Source organism: Mytilus edulis, chromosome 3 (genome assembly GCF_963676685.1).
Source record: "Mytilus edulis chromosome 3, xbMytEdul2.2, whole genome shotgun sequence".
In the NCBI taxonomy this organism is placed as follows: domain Eukaryota; kingdom Metazoa; phylum Mollusca; class Bivalvia; order Mytilida; family Mytilidae; genus Mytilus; species Mytilus edulis.
This window is the reverse complement of record NC_092346.1, coordinates 63,521,792-63,546,912: the sequence shown is the minus strand read 5'-3', so window position 1 is coordinate 63,546,912 and position 25,121 is coordinate 63,521,792. Positions and strand designations below refer to the sequence as shown.

Sequence of the window (25,121 nt, the reverse complement as noted above, 5' to 3'; positions counted from 1 at the left end):
TTCCTAAACTATTGAAACCAAAACTCCCAAAATCAATCCCAATCTTTCTTTTGTGGTCATAAACCTTGTGTCAAAATTTCATAGATTTCTATTAACTTAAACTAAAGTTACGGTGCGAAAACCAAGAAAATGCTTATTTGGGCCCTTTTTGGCCCCTTATTCCTAAAATGTTGGGACCAAAACTCCCAAAATCAATACCAACCTTCCTTTTATGGTCATAAACCTTGTGTTAAAATTTCATAGATTTCTATTCACTTTTACTAAAGTTAGAGTGCGAAAACTAAAAGTATTCGGACGACGGACGACGACGACGACGACGACGACGACGCAGACGCCAACGTGATAGCAATATACGACGAAAATTTTTTCAAAATTTGCGGTCGTATAAAAAGTTTCTTTTACAGATGTGAACATGATATTTGCATTAGGTAATGAATATATAACTACCATTCATTGACCTGGTAGTGTTTTCAATTAAAAAAAAAATCAAAAGGGTTCCGCAGAACTCAGTGTCTCACCTTTTTTGCTGTTAATCACAGGCTCAACAAAAAATGATTTTGAGACGCTTCTGTCCAAGTTTGGTAAAAATCAAGGATAGTTTATGAATCTAATAAATGTTTTAAAAACTGCAGACAGTATTTAATATTAACTGGAAAAAAACTAAGTCCATTTCAAGTAAAATACGGATAAACAGGTAAAAAAATTTAACAAAATTTTATTCTAGATACTAGCTTTTGATCATAAACAAGCTTCTGTCCAAGTTTGGTACAAATCCAGGATAGTATTAGAAAGTTATTTAAATTTTAAAAACTTTAACCTCAGAGTAAATGTATTGTTTCCTGGCAGAAAAACTAAGTCCCTTTATAAGTAAAATACGGAAAAAAGTGGATTTTTTTTTTACAAAATTTACTTCGTTACTATCTTATGATCACAAACAAGCTTTTGTCCAAGTTTGGTACAAATCCAGGATAGTTTAAAAAAGTTATTAAAATTTCAAAAACTTTAACCAGAGTGAATATTTGTGGCTGCCGCCACCGCCGAAGTTAAAAGGCTCACCAAAAACGCTTGTATTAAAAGTAACTGATAGATACCTGTCTTTGCCCTCTTGAGAAGTAAGTCAGCATTTTCAGCCCTTCTGGCTGTACAAGCATAAAACAATGGTGAACACTTTCTCCTGGTTACATCATATGGACTAGCACCTCTACAAAAAACAACATTACAATAGAAACAATTATTACAAAGAATCATTACAGCTTTTACATTAATGCTAGCAAGACAAATCTTTGTTTGGCTTGCTTGCTTTGTTTGTATCAATGTTTGCTCAAGCATGCTAATTAAGATAGGCGGGGCTTCAGCTTGTATACATCATACTTAAGTTTTATTGGACGTTATGTTGGAGGTTAAGGACACTAAATTTTAAAACATCACATGATACATATTCTCACATGTTTCCTTACCTGTAAATATACAATACAGACAGGATTCTACTTCGTCGAAATTATCTTCCTATTACGCCAGTTCATTTTCACAATCGTAGAAACGGAAGACAATTTTTTTTTCAGAGATCCAACTTAAAGACTGTCGTCAAGCACTTTTAGTAAAATAGCTATTCGAACACACCTACTCTGATTTTGTGATCCACTGGATAGGTATTTCACTTGACCCCTATATTTCATCTTTTAGTACTGTGATTTTTTTATGTTATAAAGTCAACCTGTAGCTTTGTTATATAAAATGATAGAGTCTGAAGCGAGATGATGTATCAAATACTCTTGTTTTGTACATTTTCAAGACAAAATATTCATCTCAAACACACCCTAACATAAAAAAGGTGCACTCGATTTTCTCTTTTCGATACAATTGTTTCCCATTTTTTGGAATATTTTCTTGAGTTGCATAATCGAAGGACAGACATGGAAATAACTGACTGAACTAATAGATTGATAATGTTATAAAAACAATATTAGGTCAATTAATGTTGAAGGCCAGTTTCTCAGCCTTATACAAGAAAAAAGTTTAAATTTTTCTTTCATTGACAAATTATTGTATTTTTACAGGTGAGAAAACATGTGAGAATATTTGTCATGTGATGTTTTAAAATTAAGTGTCCTTAACCTTAGACATAACGTCCAATACAATCTAAGTACGATACTTCCATGGTATGATGTATACAAGCTGAAGCCCCGCCTATCTTAATTACCATGCTTGAGCAAACACTGATACAAACAAAGCAAGCAAGCCAAACAAAGATTTGTCTTGCTAGCATTAATGTAAAAGCTGTAAAAACAAGTGATAACAACAGTATGCATTTTTAGAATTTATATCACTAATTAAGTGTTTAGTGGAAAATAAATTCTGAGATATATTTGTTTGCAAAAAAAGACCAAGTATTTTGATGTCATATTTTAAAAGCATACACATACAATATATTTATATTTTTTTCATTTTACAAAGGTCTGAAATGTAAATGAAATTATGTTCTCTTATGAAGTGATAAATTAAATGAATATACACTCCATCTAATTGATTGATTGTAGAATTCAATCAAAGAGCAGATTGTTCTGAGGGATACGATTGCCATTGTTTTCATTGACACATGTATACATGTAGCTGGATAATATTATTTTCAAAACTAATTCAACTGCACATGTAAAATGTAATTTACGTAATCTGAATAGTAACAAAATAGCCAATCCCGGATACAAGTGTATGAACAATGTACTTATTGTGTTTTATTTTTGTACTATTAATTCCAAGTTTACTTTCCACAGCAGTCACTGAGACTAAGAGTGAGAGAAGGTTTTTTCACTTCGTATCTTATCAACTATTTTCCTATGTTAATTCAAGGAGGAACCCCATTCCTAACTCTTAAAATATTTAATTTCCTTTGGGTCAGTGGTCATGACTCCTTTCCATACACATTCCTCGGTTTAAATTGCGATAGTTTTTAATATAATACGACGTTTACCAACAGAACGTGTTAATGATTTGATTTGATTCAGAATTGACGGAAGTTACTTCCGGAAGGGAGACAACTCGAAACGATAATATAGAAGACTCCATTTCGCCTGAAGGGGTGTTGTAGTTGCACCTTTACGATGTGGACTACATTTATTTTAATTCAAATGATGCATATGATTTAAAATTATGCAACAACAATAACCCTGAATAGCAGACATACATAGAAAGGATCCCACAAGTTTTAAATGAATCAATTGAGTGGGGAATCCAGAGCAACCATTCAATCTAATACCCCTTGAAGTCAAGAAAACTATACTCATGCACATAATTACCTAAACAAACCCTGGAGCAAGAACATATATCAAATGTTAATTAAACGACCTAGATGGTTCTCTATAGCTATTTCTTTATGGAAGTACAATATCAAATATCAGTTTCATAACGGTGACATATAAGAAAAACTCCACTTCAGTTCTTATAAGACAGAAATAGATTTATCGGAATTCAGAGAACTCACACATTTTTATCAAAACTGGGGAATTCCCTCTGACATGTTTCTAAATTTATAAAAACACTAAATATAAACAATGCTTAATTCTGATTTTCCGTGTTGTTAAAAACATGCATATAAGTCCAGGGAAATATCAAACATGAAGATTATGAAAAGAACATAGGAAAGTTGTTTAAGTTCAATCCCTTCGTTTGTTTTTACCTTTTAAGGTAAGACAATCATAAGAATCTGAGATGTTCCTTAATGTTTAGAATAAAATGGTTGACGTGAGGGCATGGCCCTGGGCCAATGGTATAAGTCTACAGATTGCTTGAAAGCAATTGTATCCCAAAAACAACACTTTAATTGGTGATTCTTTTGCCAATACAGTTAATCAATTAAGAACAAGAATGCATGTGCTGTCATGCTTACTATACTCCAACTCATAAATTAAAGTATCAGTATTAAAACAGGAATCAAATGTCTGACAGATTCCTAAAGCAACCACACATTACAACTTATCACTATCAAGCTTCTGATCAAATATGAAGTCAATAGAAAAGTTAGATTTTTAAAAATTTCTTTACACTGTTGTAAGATAAAAAGCATTAGCAAATAGAAAGTGAGTTGTTGACAGATTGAAACCCTTGCTCACATTGTTTCAACTCCTCACTATCAAGCTGCTGTCAAGAGAAGTTATTTCTGTTCACTAGTACTTGAGAAAAATATTTGTTTGACAAACAGATGAACAAAGTGAATGTAACATGAGTTGAGAGTATTAAAAAAAACAAGTAAACAGTTGAATGCCATTTTTTAAAAACATTGCCAAATTTTCTACACTACAAATAAATTTTTACTTTTTAAGTAGGACTTCTAGTGGTCCTGTTCCTTGACAGGTTGCAGCATAGTGAATGGGTTTTCTCCCCTTCTTATCCTCCAAGTTAATGTCTGGTTCTATAGATAACAGCCTCTCTAGGTACTTCTTGTTTGGATTGATACAAGCACAGTGAAGTGGTGTCATCTGCAAACAAAAATATCATGAGAACTTATATACTTTTGACATGTATAAGTATTCAAACTATTCCAAGATTTTATCAACTAGTGACATCAACTATTAAATACAAAATACACGGAAAACTATAAACTTACTGGTGTCCATACAATAATAATAAAATAATATAAGAACTCATTTATACTTAAAACATAATTTTGAACATTTCAAACCATTCCAGACCGTCAAAGAATAACAAGGTTTTTACCATTTGTTTTTAACTATTTCTATCCTTCTTTTCATTTTTTTTATTAAGTGTAATACATGAGCTGCCTAGGATAGAAGTCAACCTAATGCAAGTGTGCATTAAGATGTGCATGTATAAGACTCAGACTGATTTTTCATATATACGAAATACAATGAAATGTATACAGATGTATTGATGTTGATTTGCATAAATCAATTTCTATCCCACGCAGCTCATATATAATATCAAGGCATAGAAAAGGCTTCTTCTGCAATGCAATTTTATCAATATTCAATCATTTGTTGACTTCTCTTCAGGTTAAACCATCATCAGCTTAATCTTATTTGACGTGCCTTCCCGATATATCCATGTTTGAAAATGTTCTTCAGAATATTATGAACTTTCTCAAATTAATAAATAACAAGAATGTGTCCCCAGTACACGAATGCCCCATCCGCACTATTATTTTCTATGTTCAGTGGACCGTGCAAATGGGGGGAAATCTCTAATTTGGCATTAAAATTAGAAAGATCATATCATAGGGAACTCAGTTTCAAGTTGATGGGACTTCAACTTCATCAAAAACTACCTCAACCAAAAACTTTAACCTGAAGCGGGACAGACAGACCAATGGAAGGACGGATGAAAGAACAGACCCACAGACCAGAAAACATAATGCCCATAAATGGGACATAAAAAGACAAATAAAAAAAATATACCTAAAAATTACATTGTGTCAGATTGTTTTCTGGTCTCTATTCTTTATTAAGATGTTATTCTATTGCTTGTGAATGGTAGGAAACATTGGAAGCAATATTGTATAGTTTATATTCTTTAAAGCATAAAAGAAAAATGCATTAAGTATGTAGGTACAGGTTTTATCGTTGATTAGCTTGCTTGCTAGCTGAACCGTGAAGTCATTTTAAGGTCAGGTATACTACCCTCCTTTAAGGGCATACGATACAGTTACAGGGGAGGTAATGATGTTGCTAACGTAAAATGTTATTTTCGCTACGTCAAACTTTGACATATCGGGAAACGATGCATCTTTCGACTGATTTTTATCATTCGAACTGATTTCATTTGAAAACGAGTGCATGGACCCCTTTTTTTAAAATGACATTTTGTTTCATTTTGCAGGGAGATTATGTGGACCAAATTTTATAAAACTGTAATAGTGAAATTTTTTTAATTTTGATAATTATACAGCAAAAAATGACGTTTATTTCTCAATTTATGACCATTTGATAAATATGAGGTATTTCTGAATAACAAATGCATAAATTTTTAGGATACTTATAAAATAAAGAAATTACAAATTATTTAACAAAAAACATTTTGTGTTTATCTTTTAAAACAAAAAAGTTAGGTATTTCTTTCAAAGGGAAAATACGGCCACAAATCTGAATTTTCAGCAAATATACAAAATTTCGACCTAATTTAACTTAAAAAGTAGCACATGAAGGTATATTTGTTATTACATATTTGATTTAATCAGGCAAAGAATAACCTATATGGAAATTTTCATAAAACTTTAAATACGGGATCAAAACTGTATCATATGCCCTTAAGAGTAGACTAGTCTGATAGGTAACCAATCTATCTGTCTGTAGGACTAGACTTCTTCAAACGGAGTGTAGAAGAGGGACGAAAGATACCAAAGGGACAGGCAAACTCGTAAATCTAAAACAAACTGACAACGCCATGGCTAAAAATGAAAAATGTGAAGTATAGTTAACCTTATTATGTTTTACAGTTCAGCTAAGAAGCTGGCTAACCAAAGATAATACCTTTACCTACACACACAAGGCATTTTGCTGTAATTAACTCCCTAATTTTCTGTTTTAATTCAATAAGACTAACCATAGACTGATCTCCTGGTTTCTTTCTGACAGAGTCTGCTCTTATGGTGGCTGGTAAATCTTCTGTTGTTTTTGTTAACACCTTAACACAAAACATAATTATCATGGAAACAATTAACACACCAGTTATAAGTACACCTTTGATCAAATACAAATTTAAACACAAGACTTTTTTCTTCAAATGTTGCTTTTAAAAGTGGTTTTAATAATGATGCATCTCTAACACTGATAATACTAGTCCTGTCATAAACAATTCCTGTAATGCATATATTATATATACAAGTGTCCCATCAAAGAACAGAAGTCACATTTTCATAAATTAGCATATAATTGATTGATTAACTGCTATATGCTTTCTGTTCAGTGGCTAATATGTTATGCATGTTCAGAACAAAAACAAATTAAGACTTATCACAGCAGGGCAACATTTCTATTAATAGCATTACAACTACTTACATCTATATGAAGAAAATTATATCCATATCCGTCTTTGTTCTCTTTAATAATAGCACCTGCCAATTCAAAATGGCCCCTCATAACAGCTAACTCTAAACTGTTTCTTAAGGTTTCTTTCTATCAAATTGAGAAAAAAAATATGTTTACAGTATTGTGATAAAACTATTTAGTAATCAGTTAATTCTTTTAATAGAGAAATTGTACAGGCTATTGTATAATATCAAATGTCAACAAAGCTATTTCAATATATTCAATAAGGCTAAAATAGAAAATGTCAACAAAGCTATTTCAATATATTCAATAAGGCTAAAATAGAAAATGTCAACAAAGCTATTTCAATATATTCAATGAGGCTAAAATAGAAAATGTCAACAAAGCTATTTCAATGTATTCAATGAGGCTAAAATAGAAAATGTCAACAAAACTATTTCAATGTATTCAATAAGGCTAAAATAGAAAATGTCAACAAAGCTATTTCAATGTATTCAATGAGGCTAAAATAGAAAATGTCAACAAAGCTAATTCAATGTATTCAATTAGGCTAAAATAAAAAATGTCAACAAAGCTATTTCAACGTATTCAATAAGGCTAAAATAGAAAATGTCAACAAAGCCATTTCAACGTATTCAATTAGGCTAAAATAAAAAATGTCAACAAAGCTATTTCAATGTATTCAATAAGGCTAAAATGATCAACAGTTTGGGAATTGAACCAGTTTAAATTGGTTTTTACTACTTCACGACACAGAACTTACTGCTTTAAATTTATACAATAATATGCCTGAAAATTACTTAATAACCATATTCAGGCACAACTCAAACAAACTAAACATATAAACTATAAAATCCCTTGGCAAATTTACTTAAACCATGGCATAAAGCTTTAGCCATATGCTGGTACTAAAGTGAAAAATCCAGATACTTCATACCACTTCTTTAACTGACAATGTATTCCATTCAATAATACATGTTGGAATATTGAAGTTACAATATTTTAGGAGACAGTAAGAAATCAAGAGAGTTTACAAGCTTTTAGATTATTTAAGGAATGACTGTAATAATTTTTCTGTCTATGAAGATTTAATCTTGAGAATGAGGTGCACACTGTAACTGGTGTAACAGGTTATCTAAAAGTTGGCACACGTCTTTGAGGTTATTTTGAAAAAGATAGTAATTTCTTATAATTTAGTTCTATATTTAAATTTTTAGGGGTAAATTATGAAAAAATTATTGATGACAACACAGTAACAAGACAAAATCAAGTCTTTGAGCTAATGGACAAATACTTTCAGCCAATGAGAAGACATGTCACATCCAAAAATAAATTATTACCACACGGCCCTGCATGTGTATTGGCATGGTATTGATATATGCATCAATGGTTTCTTTCTTCACCCCTTTCAACATAGCTTGATTCAAAACCTCAGAATTATTAATATGTTTTTCCTGAAAAAGAGAAAGAATGGATAAGTCTCAACAGGAAACTTGTACATCAATGTATGATATGTTTCATCACTTTATATTTTGCAAAATGAAAGATAAAAAATAATTTATAATTAAGTCAGTGTTCTTTCTCCCCACAAATTTTGTATAGCAAATTATATACTTTGGATTCATTTATTTTCATGGGTACCAATTTTCGTGGTTATGATAGCATATTCGTATATATTTTATTTCGTTGTTTTGGCAAAGTCTGCATACAATCCCTTAGAAAATTTGTAATTCGTTGAACATTTAAATTCGTGGTTATCCTGTACCACGAAATCCACGAAAATTGGTATCCAACGAATATTAATGAATCCACAGTATCTTATTTCTAGAGATTATAGCATCACATCAATAGCATGATTTATAACATAATAATCTAAGATAGCATCACATTATCATGATGATAAGCCCAAGGGAGAACACTCTCAGTACCAAGAATTGTTAAACAAGAGGCTCTCAAGAGCCTAAATCGCTCACCGGTAATGTTTACATAAATCTTTCATCAATGATTATTTTTGCTTTACATTATATATTAATGAATGTCTTAAAAATGTCATTTAAACTCTCTTTGTATCTGTCATATTTCCTTCAAAAGCAAAAAAAAAAACTCTTATCCTCTACGGATGAATACAAATTATTCTACAAAATAGATATTGATGTTATAACTTACCTTTGTAAAAGCTGCATTTCCTTCCCTGCTTCCTCTGCTTGCTGTTAACTTTCTGATAAAGGTTACACCAAGAGATACAGGGTTATATCTAAAAATTGCAAACATGATATATAATCGGCAAAAACTTAAATAATAATAATATAGTAATATGATTCTGTAAACATGAACGCTTAAATTGTATAAATCAAGATTTTGATAGAGTCTCAATTTGAATTGACATGATTCATTTGTCATTGTGCAATTACCGAAGAAGGATATCTGTTATCCGAAATATCTAATATTTGTATATTTTATAGTTATTTAATGGTGATGTTGTACCCTTTTTGACTTGTTATATATATATATATATATATATATATAGAGTCTATAAAAATCTACCAACCAGTAAACTTAATAGGTATTGGATCATCAAAATTGACAATACTACACAAACAGGAAAAATTATATGAGTTTAAAAGATTGTGTAACAATACCGATAATTAGTATATATACATATTTATACCCCATACACAAATTGGTATCTTCCTGATAAAGGATACAACAAGAAATTCAAGGGTTATACCATAAAATTGAGAAACAAGATGTACAGTGGGCAAAAAAATAACAAACTTATGTCTCTACACCAATTTTTAACATAGAGCAAACAAAATTATATGAGGAAAACCATGCTGTAGTTCTATCAATGTTTTATATGGTTGTATAGCACACCTACATACACAGTACTCTGACAGTTCGATATCTTAATAGGGTATGATTTTTAGTAATTGTACCCTTGGGTATGACTTTGAGTAATTGTACATTAAGTTCCTATTATGACTGGAAAGGTGTGACTGGGGCCATCTTCAACAAGATAATGTATTTTGTAAAATGAAAAATCTTCTTGTGAATAGTAACTTGGCATGTAAATAAATATATTATACACCTTAACAGCAAAGTAATGATGGTTTCACTTCTTTTACTACTGTTTTGACGAAAATCTTTACAGTTCTTGTGTATAAAAAAACATGATTATTGTGTATCTAATGTTATATTGAAACTCATTTTGTTAAATTGGTAGGAGTGTATCAAGTCATCATTAACGATATTTTAGCTGTAACAACTTACGATCCTGTGCCAAGTGCCTCTAAAAGAACCGGTGGAGGAGATTGTTTCAGTCTTTTATTTCCTTTGTCTGATATATCTTTCTTCAATAAATTCATCATTTCAATATTATTGTTTTCTACAGCCATTTGTAAAGGACTTCTATCATCTGCTATTGACTTAGGAATTTGAACCTGAATAAAAAACAATATACATTTTCTCAAAAAATAAAAAGATTGTATTATCTCCTTACTGTCTTTCTGAAAGCTGAAAATACATTTCTATACAATTTATGTTTTATTTTTTTGAAGCCAACAAATACAGCTGTTCAAATATTTCAACAGAGTTTGCGAAAATGGTCGGTCCTGTCGGTCAAAATGAGGCTCTGACCAGTATTTTAAAAGCTAGTGCCACTCCCAATGACCGATGTAAAAACGGCCATTGCAGTGCCTTTTTTATCGGTAATTAGTTGTACCGCAACTAATTCCAGTACATGTTTACATCGGTCATCAGATGTACCTGATGCTTATTTCCGGTACGGGTTTCCTATTATAAACAAACAAACCAGAGTGGCAATCTACACGTGGCCTGCTGAATTTTTTCATGTAGCCATCCCAGGCAGACAATCGGCGATTGAACTCTTTGATGGAGACAACAAATACTGAGAAAGTGATTCAGATGATAAAATGGATAGTGAAGATGAACAATCAGAAAAACAGAACTGGTCCTTTACTGTTAAATTTTCCCTGGCTGTGAAAAATAAAACTAATAAATTAATAAAGTTATTTTTCGACAACATATGTTATTATTTTTATTTTAGTATAAAATTGACAGTTTTTTAGGACTGGCTTAATTTTTTTTAGGACTGACAAATGTCGGTCCCATTACCGACGGGTCAGAAAACGTTTTCGCGAACTCTGTTTCAATGATTCATAAAGAACTCTTAGAGTGACTTAGTAATACATTTGTACATGAAAAGCTTATTTCACACTATTACTGTTGGAAAGTATTTCAAATAAAAGTAAAACTTACATCATAAATGTGTTGATCATCTTCTAACAACTGTTTCAATGATTCCAAATCATTCTGTAAAACTGCTCTGAATACCAGCTTGGTATGGGACATCTTAGAAATAAATGGCACATGGTCCCTACAAAGATAATTTCAAAATGAATTAAACATTTTTTGTCACAATGGTGTGCCAACATTCAAAACTTATTCAACTAATTGACATAAAATGTCACAGCATATCATTCTATCGATTACTTTTAAATACTTTACCTTTAGTTCCTTGTTTAGGACTTATACAGTACAAGGATAAGAATAACAGTATGAAGATACACAGTCATTAAATCATGATAAATGAAGGATAGCTGAGCGTTATTTCATCATATATTACTGATTTGATTATTGATTGGTTGGTTTTTAATACCACTTTAAACACCATTGTGCTACTTCCGAGCAGGGTTGGCAAAGTATTACCCACCCGGGAATTCCCGGGCGGGAAAACCCGGGTTTTCCCGGGCTGGGCAATACTCCTAGAAATGGGTATAGTGGGCATTACTGGGCAATATGATTTTTTAAGCTTATTTTAACACAAAATAGTAAAGACTTGTTATTGTTTCATAGTATAACAGCTAAATATATACTTTTTATACAGATAACCATTGAAAGTCATTTCTAGAAAGTTCAATTTCATTCTCTTCTCTATTAATTTTATATGTAGGCAGAAGATTTGCACATGTAAAGATACCTTTTAATTACCAAGTATTGTTTCAATAATCCATACTTTGAAAAATGCATTTTATTGCAGTGTTTAAGTGAATTGTTAATTTTAATTGTCATACATTCATATTGCTAAATAAACACCCTACAGGGTCATGCCATTAACACTTACAAAATTGAAAGGACTGATTATTGTTACATAAACAAATCTGTGTTCTAATCTGAATAATTACTTATTAATTAGTGACAGTACATATACATTATTTAAATGTGATGTTTCTTTAATACATGTAATTGTTAATTCTTAATAGGAGCTATACTCATTTGAAAAAAAAAAATGATTTATTTGCTTTCTATTTACGGTTTGCCAATCTAGACAAATGCTAAACAAACAAAATAGGGTATAAATATCTTATTAAATGTATTGCATTTGTGTTTATCACTGAATCCTCTTTAAAATTCAGACAAATATTTTATATTACCCAGTTTTGCCCAGTATTACCCACTAAAACCCAGTAAAACCCGGGTTTTCCCAGTATTTCCCACTGGGCTGGGCAATACTCATAAAACCCGGGTTTTTGCCAACCCTGCTTCCGAGTGGTCAGTTTTTATCGGTGGAGAAAGCCAGAGTGCACAGAGAGAACCACGATCTTCAGTAGGATACTGATTTATAGTTTAAAATGGAACAAGAGTGGACATACAACCCACACCACCTTTCAGTAATTATGATTAAATATGTTGAATATCCAATGACACGGTCAGCTAGATTAGTGAGAATACACAATAAATCATGGTAACAGACTAGACCTCCAATAATGTGTTGATTGTCATACTAGATCTCATATATATAGCAAGCTGACATGAACTAGAAGTCTCTACCAAAAGTTCTGACCGTTCAGTATTTCAGTAGGTTACTTACAACTAGATAAATAGACTGCTCCATTGCAAAAACAGACAATTAATCACAAGCACCAAATGTTGTCTTGATCAAGATCATGATGACCGAGTTGAATGCTACTTTTACTATCTACAGAGGTTTCCTTTCAAAAAAATTACTATTTTGTAAAGGCAGATATCTGTATATATACTTACTTTGTTTCAAATAATGGATCTTTTTCTATAACCTTAATCTTTAGGTTAGGCTTCAAGTTTTTGTCTGGTCCTCTTTTCTTATCAGATTTGCCTTCCTTTTTACCGTCCTTCTTTGGTGTCTTTTTAGTATCTGCAATAGTTTCAAATTAAGTTTCACTTGCAGCCACTTTGATTCAAATACATATGTTTTTATCAGGAGTTGACACGTAATTAATTTGTTAAATGGCTGCATACCTATAGATTCTTTTTCCTTTTTTAAATTTTGTAGGAGTATGTTTTTATTCAGATTATATGTAATGTTGTTTCCACGTAAGTAAATGTATCTTGTTGCAAATTATGATCATCAGATTTTTTTAGCATTATTTTCATCAAACATATGCAAAATTTCTTTCACTTCTACACTTCCTATAGACAATGAATGGACATTGCTATGAAAAGTCTACTTTGGGAAAGGATTTACTCAAGTAAGATTCAAAGTGTTAAGCTATAGTTGAAGTTTATCCTACCTTTCTTTTCTTTTTTGTCAGATTTGGTTTTTGGTGTTGATTTTTTACTTGATGACTTTCCTGAAAATAAAAACACCTCATTAAGCAACTAACAAATAACATATAAACTATGTACAGTGTCTTATATAGATACAGACTGATGCCAGGAATTCTAGTGTAAATAGTAGCAACATTTATATCATTAACAGAAGACAAAATACAGAAGACAACAGACAATGGATTAACTTTACAACCTTACAAAGAAACAGTTTAACAATATTTTAATAGACTTCTTTTAAAGATCCAAGTACACATATACGATTATAATTTAATTTGAAACAGTGGATATGCATACTTTGAATTTACATCCAGATTATGACAGACAATGATTTAAAAGGCAGCACGCAAGATTCTGATATTCTTTTAAAAAGTACTGCAAACTATTCATTTGAGAGAGCAGCTAACTTTTTCTTATTGAAGACTATACTTGTCTCCAATTCATTTGTGCTTTTAAATTTAAAATGGAAATGGGGAATGTGTCAAAGAGACAACAACCCGACCATACAGCAGAAAACAGCCAAAGGCCACCAATGGGTTTTCAATGCAGCGTCAAACTCCTGCACCCAGAGGAGTCCTTCAGCTGGCCCCTAAACAAATATGTTACTATTCGGCAATAACTGAAATTTTGAAAACTATACAGCTTGTTCTGGCACTAAACACTACTTCACCATTACCAGATTTTAAGAACACCCTCACACCTTTTTTAGATGGTGGTGTTGTTTTAGACTTTGACAGCTTCTGTTTCTTTGAAGTTGGTTCATCTTCCCAATCTGAAATAAAAACAAACAGAAATATACATATCTGTGGTTATAGCTAAATATAGTCAATATAAAGTATGATTTTCATTATATTTGTTAAAGCATAAGGTTGGTGAATTTTTTTTTTGTCATGCAGTTCTGTAATTAATTTTATTTTACTAAATACCAACTGTTCTCTTTTTTATACAAAGAACTTAATTATGCAAGCACACTCAAGAATATCAGCTTGGAATCATAACAAAAAGTACACAAACACAATAATAAAACGATAGAAAACAAATTCAAAATATCTGCTAGAAAAAACCATTATCTGATCTTAGAACTATGAACTATACCATATCAACCAAGTCAATAGCTGCAGACATAATGGAATCTATCCATTGAATGCTAATAAAACTATACACCTTGCACATTGATGCGGTTATTATAAAAATTAACTCTGGTTCTTACCCTCATCATCTTCAGTCTCATCTTCATGTTCTTCCGACTCATCAACCTCATTTTCAGGAAGGATATCTATATCGTCAATAGGCATGCCTTTCTCCTTACGTATAGCCTTTGTCAATATCATCTCAATCCTTGTTTTCTCACTATCTGGAAGTGTATAGGTTTCCCTGGCTACACGATCCATCTTGATATTGGTAAGGACACATTCAATATCTGTCGAGTCAAGGAAATCAAATTTGTAATGCTTCGTTTTCTCATCCATGTCAAGCCACTGAATCTTGAACTTTTTAGTGTTGTTGAAGACATTCTGTTGTGTTCTACACAAGTAGAAGGTTTCTGAAATAAAAAAATAATTAATAAGTACTTTTATGTTTTTTCTTGCATTTTTAATTATTTTTAAAGAACAAACACATGATTTATATTGACTGGAATATTAAGAACAGTTTACCAACAGTTTACCAATGACAAATACGATTGATGGGGTTGAAATGTTTGGGAAAATTCAATAGCTCAGGAATTTTCAGGGCTTGTATTCTACTGCATGTCCTGCTATGGTATGCATGGAAACATTTTCATAGATGGCAACTTAATGCAAGATTTTTTCCATGGTTGAATTTCACTTTGCCAATGAAAGTGATAATGTCTGTTCTTCTTCCCCTTTTTTTAAGTATCCAGCTATCCTTTATTTATTAAAGATTATTTGCCGGGTGACGATTATAAAACTTGATATATAATTAACAAGGTAACCAGGCAAAATAAACAAAATCAAAACAATATATGAACATCATTTAGACAAAACTATATACATTTAATAACAATAGTAGTTATAGAGTAGGGATCAAACAGATTCCAAGATCATACTCTTGAATCTCTGCACTGTACCAGTCAGGAGACTTACTTAAATGAGTAATTTCCTAAATCACTGATGCAAGTAACATTATTTCCATAAAGTTTGAAAGTAAGAGTTGTCTTTCTTTAATAATCACCTATTTAAGTAGTACAAAATAATCACTAGAAGAAGTGATTTAATTTTACTGTAGCTTTAAATATAGAATACTAATGATCCAGGGACTAATTATGTTTCTAAACTTATCAGAACCAACATCTGTGTTGTCTAGGATGACCAGGTCATTTCAGGTGATGACCTTGTACTGAATCTAGGATAATGACACAAAATCATTTGTCTAAGTATCATACCTCAATTTCCTTCCCAAAAATAACTTCTTTAAGTATCATTATTTTAATAACCCCCACTAATTTCAACACCCCCGAACAGTAAAATTTTTAACGGGAAAAGTAGAATTTTATTACATAATCTGAAAGATGAAACCTTGAACTTTACAGGAAAAATACTCCCACTGCTGGGAAAAATCTGTTAAGAAAGTATCAGTTCATTGTGTAAAGCCATTATTATAGCATTTTTTCAACTAAAATAGAATTTGCAGCTAAATGATAGCATCAAAGGCATAAACCTTGATACTTAAAAGAAGCAAAAGATTCATTTTTTTTTCAATTTTACTAATGAAAAGATATTTTTTAAACCTATGTGTTTAAAATTTTGGTAAAACTACAAAATCACAATTTGTGACAAAACTTAGAATTTACTACTCAAATAAGTGATTTAAAAATCACTTATTTCAGTAAGTCCCCTGACTGTGTACTGCATGAAACTATTTGTAGTGGCAGAGAATAATAATATATGTGTTTCCCCTAACCCTACCTACCCCAACAGTTTTTATGCCATTTTGGAACAAGCACTGTTAAAGTCAGACTGATTCCCTAGTAGTAACCAGCTAAAAAATGTTTGTAGAATAAAATGATATCGGTACCTACCTACCCTTTTTTCAACAATACATGTTAGCGGAAACATATGTATTAATATTATTTTTTTGCCTAATATTACCTTCATCTCCTCTAACAGCCAGAAAGATTCCCTTTTTATAAACAACCTCCACATCATCATGGTGAGGTGTTTTAGGTTTAGGTGTTTGTAATTCCTCTGCAGGAGACTGGAATCTTTCTACAGGTGCCCTCTGCCTTTTCAATGGTGTGCGGGGCTCAATAGGAGCTACAACAGTCTTCTGTCTTTTTGACTGGAAGATGAGAAATCATAATTTTCAAAATCAAGCATGCAACATAGGTGTCCAAAATCAATTTCACATTAAAAAAATCTTTTCCTATACATTTGTAGACCCTTTAACACTAATTGACAATATTAGTGACAATAGATCCAAAGACTATTTAAAAATTAGTGTTTTAATTTGGAAACTTTATTTTCCTTTTATTACAATTAACTCTGTAGGTAACTCAAGGTACCATTCAGAAACAATTTCTTCAATTTTCAGTAAGTGACCATGACCTTTGACCTATTTAACCCAATCTTAATAGGGTTTTGTCCCTTCCTTGTATCATTATAATCAAGCAACTGATGCTCTATACTATTAAAAAAAATCTGGCCAAGCAATTACTACATGCTTTCAAAAAATGTTTTCATTAAACTTACCTTCTTTGATGATCCAGTTTGTTTATCAGAAGTTCCAGGAGATGGTTCTTTCTTTTTCTCTACTGTTTTTTCTGCATCTGGTTCCTTTGATTTGTCCATGACACTAAAACACAACAATTTAATTATACCCAATGGCCATGTTATGATACTGAAAATAAGATAAACTAAGTAGGTACATGTACATGTATTAACATTCTATTTCAACTTATTTTAGATTACACTAGAGTCTGATAGATCAAAATATTATATGATTAGTAGCTACTTTTATATTCCAGAGATCATTGGGAAATGGTCTCCCTCTTTTTCTTTTAATAAACTAAAGGCTCTCAAGAGCCTGTATCGCTCACCTGACTCTACTTGGGCTTTTGAAATCATATAAAAACAGAGAAAATTTGGCTTCAAAGTAACAACACTTGGCCAGCACCTCAGAAGGAAAGGACTATTCATGCTATGTTTGATTTCATTCAATACCGTGCATGGGTCTCTAGAAGAAGACTTTTGTATGCATTTCCCATAGGGTCCTATGTTAAACTAAGCCCCTGCTGGCAGCCATCTTGGATGATGGATCAGAGACAAAGTAACAACACTTGGTCAGCATCTCATAAGGAACATTCATGCTATGTTTGGTTTCATTCTATTTAGTGGTTCTCTAAAAGATGTCATTTGTATGCATTTCCCATAGTGTTTTATGTTAAACCAAGTCCCCCCCCCCCTGCTGTCATAAGTGTTCCAGATAGAAACTGAAAGGGTGCCAGTGTAGGATAGGGCACTTTTAAAATTGGAAATAGGCACTTCTCAATTTTTAGGTCTACGTTACTGAGCATTTCATTCACAGCTTTTTATCACATACTATGTCCCCAAGGGAAGCCTTTTTTCAATTTGATATGGGTGGTTGTAATGAAATACAGTCGAACCTCATTGTGTCGAAGTCGATGGGACCGGACTCATTCGACTCATCCGAGGTCGAGTGGGTCGTTATAAATTTTGAATGCATGAAATACAGTATGAGATTTGTGTAAACTAGATACAATGAACAGTGTGCCTTTTCCATTCAATCTCCATTTTTGGTCCTTCATAATAATTAAAAACACAAGTAATGATACAAATCATGCACAAATAAAATCAATAGTCTACACAAATATTTACAAAGGTCAATCGCTATAAATTATGAAATCATGCGCTGCACAAAATAAGTTCTAAACGGTCTCTGATGAGGTCGTCTGCTTTACATTAAATTATCATGAATTTATTATAATTGTCCTAATCCTTTTATCTATTGTAATTAATGAGTTTTAAATCTAACGATTCATTTAATCTCGGCTTGGGTCATTTAAATTTTGTTTTTATCTCAGGTGAAAAATGTTCAACACACTAACATTCCGCTTGAACGATCAACAAAGGTGCTAATTAGCGGCCACCATAAAAATGTAATTTTAACTGTTATACAAACAAGCATGTTTACTCAGCTTTTATCTCTTTTGAAAATGATTAGTTGACATAAGAAATACAAATGTACATTCGACTTAAATTTTTATCATGATCATTAGGTCTGCATCTTTTGAAAATTCTTACTTTCGAAGTTCGAAACATCAGGGTCAATTTACATTAATTTTACTTCGACGGCCCTAGAGATTGCATTGTAAATTATTTATTATATTTTATCATAAAAATCCTGAAAACATAGCGATTGTTTTCATAAAACTATTTTCCATTTTTACTGACAGTTGACTAATACAATAAACTACAAAATTTAATTATTTCATTTAATTTTTTTTTTAAATTAGTGGTCTTCATGTGGACCTTTAAATAATGGGCTAGAATTGCTGGGTTTACACCAGGCCTTCCAAAACGGTCATATATTCCGGTCATTTGTATAATGTCCGGTAAAAGTCCGGCTGGGCAAAGCATGAAACGGTCATATACTTTTTAGTTTTCAAAGCTTTTTCGGTCATTTTTACATAATTCACGATCTTTTTGACCCAACCTTTTACCTTTAAAACATCAACACATTTCCGGTCATAAATTTGACATGATGATTAATTACTATCAAAACAACACCTACTTCAATACTTTCTAATTTTAATCAAGGCTAATTAGTAGTTGGACAGCTGAAATCTACCTGTTCAGGTGACAGGGTAAACTATGTTCAGTACCGGACATCGTATAAATTGATCGGTTTATTCACAGTTTTTTTCTTACTTTTCAGCGGTTTGTTTCTAATTGATTTAGTCCAAAAGATTAAAATTATTAGAAATTAGTTTATCAACATGATTTGATGAAAAATTTAAAAAGGTTTTAAATGAAAAATTGTCAGAACTACGTCATATGAACTAGAACACATGTGCGCATGTGCACAGGTGGGAAATTTAATTATGCATCCTACATTTCTTCAAAATTGCTAAAATTATCATTGATACCTGTATCTAACATTCATTTCAAGTATTTTGTTGAAGAAATAACGTGGAAAAAGCTTCTTCGCTCAGTCGTTCTTTGTAAAACGTACACGGATTTTACGTATCCGTTTATGGTCCATGTTTTACCATTGTCAAGTCAACATCCGGTTAGAACAATGTGAAAACGAAGTTTTTGACAATGTCATTTTGCACAAATAAAAAGTCTAAGGCAGATATGAGCACGCTGATGTGCACACTTTGAATGATGCACTGCCAATTTAACAGTTACATCCGAACATCAAATTCATATCATATCAAAGTAAAGTTTAAAATCGTTTTTTTTAATGTAATGTCAATCATTGAAATGGCCATCTGATTACCATAATTGCCTTTTGTGACTAAGTCTTAAGGGATTGAAATTGGGATCAGATATGAAATGTCCGGCTGGCTCAAATATTTTTTGGAAGCCTTGGTTTACACTTCAAAAATTTCCTCAGTACAGATAAATCTGTGCACCTGGAATAATTATCATGGTTATACAGCATATAAACATGACTTGATAAATAATATTCAAATCATCAAATGCATTTAGGCCAAAAATAAAATATTGTTTGTTTCCCCTCCCACTACCGACCCTGTGAAATCGCAGTGACCCGAACATTTTTATTGGCCGTTCGTGTTCAATATTTTTTTTAATTTGGTTTTTGGTGATACCTTTCTGATGCTGTAGTCCACGTGCGTTTTAATACAGGACATTTTTGTATTGAAGGGCCTAAATGATACGTAAACAAGAAAATAGTAAACATAGCTGGTCACACTATTTGTGTATCTGCTAGGGTTATCAATGACAATAATTTTGTCAAGAATAAACTCATCATAGATACCAGGACTAAATTTTATATATACATGTACGCCAGACGCGCGTTTTGTCTACAAAAGACTCATCAGTGACTCTCGAATCCAAAAAAGTTAAAAAGGCCACATAAAGTACGAAGTTGAAGAGCATTGAGGACCAAAATTCCTAAAAGTTTTGCCAAATACGGCTAAGGATTCTAAGAAAATTTTGAAGATAAGCCAAAAATTAACAATAAGTGAGATCATCGATGAAGCAATAGGAGACACAGAGGTTGATGATCCAATTGATTATGCCCTTATGAATGGCAACTTTTCTGCCAAGCTATCAACACTGGAGAATAGCGATGAACCATTCACAATTGATAACAATGAGCCCTTGACTACAGCATTAGAGTTCCACCCTGGAATTAAATATCTTGACACTTCTATTGAAAATTTTTATTCATTAAATTTTAATTTCCAACTGGCAAGTCATTAACATATCTTTTTGTCATCTTATACATGTAATCATGATAATTGATGATAAAGGTATGAATTGGTGAACACAGGAATTGTTTTGTTGTGAGTTATGCATCAAATTAGACTTGAAATAAGCTTGGTTTTAACTAATTTAACACTTATTTTCATTAAACATTGTTGTCACATGAAGAATGTGTGCTAATGTAGATTTCATACCATAAAATGAATAGGAAAAAGGAATTCCCTGTATACTGTTTTTAACATTAGAAAACTGGGGTGTACACTGAATACAGGGAATACCCCACTTTTCTTGACTTATCTCAAGAGTTCGCGAAAATGGTCGGTCCTGTCAGTCCCATCGGTCAAAATGAGGCTCGGACCAGTATATTGAAAGCTAGTATCAGTCCCGATGACCGATGTAAAAACGGCAGTTGCAGTGCCTTTTATCGGTAATTAGTTGTACCGCAACTAATTCCAATATGTGTTTACATCGGTCTTCAGATGTACCTGCTGCTAATTTCCGGTACTGGTTTCCTGTTATAAACAAACTGAAACCTATGGAAACCAAAGTGCCGATCTACACGTGGTCTGCTAAATTTGTTCATGGCAAACAATCGGTGATTGAAATCTTAGATGGAGATAACAAATACCGAGAAAATGATTCAGATGATGAAATGGATAGAGAAAATGACTTTAATTAAGAACAATCAGAAGATCAGAACTGGTCCTTCATTATTAATTTGTCCGTGGCTGTGAAAAATAAAACTAATAATAAAGTTACTTTTGGACAAAATATGTTATTATTTTTATTTTAGGATCAAATTGACAGATTTTTTTAGGACTGGCTAAAATTTTGTAGGACTGAAAAATAATCTTGCTTTGTCGGTCCCATGACTGACGGGTCAAACAAAGTTTTCGCGAACTCTGCTTATCTTACCTGTTGAATTTTGTAAAAATTCAATATAGAAAAATTATATCAAGAAATAAAATAAAATAATTTGCCTACCTACACCCTGCTAACCTCAGTCAAGGAGGGGAAACAAAGATATTTTTCATGTTGGCCTTACAATTTTAGAAAATTTACAAAAAAAAAATAATTGGATATAATTTAATTTTGGATGTAACGCGTCTTCTGATTGGCCGACGTTATTTTGTTATGAGCCCATATACATAATTTAGTCATGTGACCGTGACGTCATCAACGTTTTTTCATGGTTTTCTACGGTTTAAAATGGAATTTAGAATTAAATTATAAGAAATGACTGTAATATTTTTTCTGTCTATTCGAAATAACATAAAAAATGTGGTGCACACTGTTAAATAACCCGCTACGCGCGTTATTCAGTGTGCACCACAATTTGTAATATTTTTTCTGTCTATTCGAAATAACATAAAAAATGTGGTGCACACTGTTAAATAACCCGCTACGCGCGTTATTCAGTGTGCACCACAATTTTTTATGTTATTTCGAATAGACAGAAAAAATATTACAGTCATTCCTTAAATAACTGTGAACTTTTTTCATTCAAACAGAAAGCGCAATCATAAACAAACTTTGGAAAAAGGTTTCAGAACTTCCCCATTGGTAATAAATAGATTAGTATTCACTGACAGCAACAATAGACAATAGGCTTATGTCAAGCAATGGGTGGTTTAAATTGTGCAACTGAGTGGACTTAGATTGAAACTTGTGTGTTTGTAACATTTATCATCTTCTGCAGGATTGTAAAAAAGTGCACAGCATATTCTATATTTCATCTAGGATAAAGTTATGCTAGAACTTAAAACTACACTTTTGTCTGCCATAATGTAGCCATAATATATTGTTTCAAAACAGAAAAATGCTTTTACACTCAGTTTTAACAAGAATTTGTCCAGAGTACACAGTGCCCCAACTGGCACTATCATTTTCTTTGTTCAGTAGACTGTGAAATTGGGGTCAAAACTCTAAGTGGCATAAAATTAGAAAGATCATATCACAGGGAACATGTGTACTAAAGTTCAAGTTGATTTGACTTTAACTTCATCAAAAACTACCTTGACCAAAAACTTAAGCTTAAGTGGGACAGTCGGACATACAGATAGACGAAAGAACGCAGACTGAAAAAACCTAATGTCCCCAAGTGAGGCCAGGGATCTCCATGGATGAAAATTGAATGATGGAGGAACTTTCACCCTCACAAACCATGTCTACATCGTACAGTGTGGTTTATTTAAATTATTTCATTATAGAAGTATAACTATTTTCATTAACTGCCATTTGTAACCATTTGCCAAGCCTTTATGGTCCCCCTTAGTCAAGAATGACCCATCATGAAGGTTACCATGTAGTTTCCTTGCTATTTTTGGTAATTGTAATAGGGGTTAAAAATCATGTGGAGCTTATTTTTCATGGTCACTGTCAAATTCAGAAGTCCTTACCTGTATTGATGATTTGCAGCAACAACAATACAACTTGTTTGGGTTATTTAAAAGGTTGAAGAGATTTTAAGGGCCAATGTTGACAAATGAAAAGGGTTTTAATGACTTTATCTAGCAAGTTGAGGCTATGCAACATGCATCTTAGAGAAACATGGATGTATCAATTTGATAGTAAACTACAAAATGAATTCGGAATTACAATACGTTATTTCTTTGGGTGAACAGTAAATATGTTTTAAAGTATTTACTTTTAAGCTTTTATAGTAATTTTTATATTATCATTACAGCAGTACTCAAGTTATTTGTGATGTAATAATGATGTTTTACGTTTTTTTATGTAATTAAAAAAGGAGGATGCTGATTGCTTAAGTCAATATAAAAGCATGTGTTCAACCTATTTCTTTATTACATGTACTTGATTATCAATTTATATTTATTAAGTCTAAATTATCATTAGCATTTGCTGAAACTTAGTTGATAAATTCGTAAAATCAATCGTCTATCGTCAGAAAGTGTTCATCTGTCAGGTTTGTCATTCTACCTGTACAAGCTCAGGTACATGTACAAGTGATAGTGATCTTAATTTTGTTATCATTAAACAGGTCATGAAGATCCCTGGAGGCATTAAAATTGCTAAAATAATAATAAAAAAAAGTCTAAAACAAAGCAAATTGATACTGGTTTTGATTGCCAAGTCTTGCAAGAAAAGTGTTTTGAATACAGTGAAATCCTCTATTTTCCAAAAAAGCCTGTAGAAAAGAGACTGCAGACAATTAACCAATCCCATCTTGCATAACTCTAAGCGTCAACCAAGTACAACACAGTGTTAACTTGAATAATATGAAAATTCTATAAATGCATGCAACATCAGTATCTGAATATTAAACACAAATGAAATTGATATGTTCCTAGATCAAAATGATAAAAGTTGCCTCCCTTGAATATATAAACATTATGTTTGACGTAAAAGATGCTTATGTGATATGCCGCTGTTCATCCAAATATGCATGCAAAAAAAAAGCTTTATCTTACACAACGGTAATGATAGCCCTTAGCACATCATCATCAAAATCAGACCATGTTTGTTGTCATTATTTGTGCTTTTTTTAAGAAAAGAAAAATACCCACGCTTCGTATTTTTTCAAATGTTGTATGTTATATTGTCATGCAATACCTGTTTCTACAAATGCAAACGCTTTATAAATTAACAGCGATGCGTGTGTTTGTTCTTAATATAGTCGATTCGTTGAAATTTAAATTATATGCCGGTGCATTGCCGGTTTCAAACACACATGGTCGCCATTTTCAGGCTATTCCATTAACCTCCCGATTTTAAAATAAAATATAAGACGGTGAAATGTGAATTTTTAACTGTTTATTACAACGACTTATATGTGTTGCTATAATAATTAAAAAAATATATACAAGGAGATAACGAACTGTAAGCATTCAAAAAATCATTTATGAAAAAGAAATACGTTTTACATAATTTTGCAAAACAATCACCTACGTAAACCCCTAATTAGATAACATTTAGGTCATGATCGAGTAGTCCTTTGTTATAAATGATAACATAAGGCAGCAAACATTTGATTGGGGGGGGGGGGGGGGGGGGGTAGGCTATGGATTTTTTGTCTGGACAGACTTTCTTTGAAAAACAATCTATTTTTTGGTGACAA

At 31.9% G+C, this 25,121-nt stretch overlaps 1 protein-coding gene across 2 annotated transcripts in view; it reads right to left on the bottom strand.

The window, feature by feature from the left end:
* The window catches only part of LOC139514431 (poly [ADP-ribose] polymerase tankyrase-like), a 70,607-nt gene extending 45,826 nt beyond the window's left edge, over window positions 1-24,781 (bottom strand). Inside the window, exons 1-15 of one of the 2 annotated variants that reach the window (XM_071303702.1) lie at window positions 24,617-24,781; window positions 17,315-17,417; window positions 16,715-16,904; window positions 14,815-15,147; window positions 14,305-14,376; window positions 13,568-13,627; window positions 13,062-13,191; window positions 11,277-11,394; window positions 10,269-10,438; window positions 9,165-9,252; window positions 8,339-8,452; window positions 7,008-7,124; window positions 6,553-6,633; window positions 4,309-4,472; window positions 1,092-1,201 (exon numbers count right to left, since the gene is read on the bottom strand). In XM_071303702.1, coding sequence (XP_071159803.1) covers window positions 1,092-1,201; window positions 4,309-4,472; window positions 6,553-6,633; window positions 7,008-7,124; window positions 8,339-8,452; window positions 9,165-9,252; window positions 10,269-10,438; window positions 11,277-11,394; window positions 13,062-13,191; window positions 13,568-13,627; window positions 14,305-14,376; window positions 14,815-15,147; window positions 16,715-16,904; window positions 17,315-17,413 — 1,846 coding nt within the window. In that variant the 5' untranslated portion in view covers window positions 17,414-17,417; window positions 24,617-24,781. Of the gene's footprint in view, window positions 1-1,091; window positions 1,202-4,308; window positions 4,473-6,552; window positions 6,634-7,007; window positions 7,125-8,338; window positions 8,453-9,164; window positions 9,253-10,268; window positions 10,439-11,276; window positions 11,395-13,061; window positions 13,192-13,567; window positions 13,628-14,280; window positions 14,377-14,814; window positions 15,148-16,714; window positions 16,905-17,314; window positions 17,418-24,616 lie in introns of both variants that reach the window. The other variant, XM_071303701.1, reaches the window with a different exon arrangement.
* Window positions 24,782-25,121: the final 340 nt, after the last annotated feature.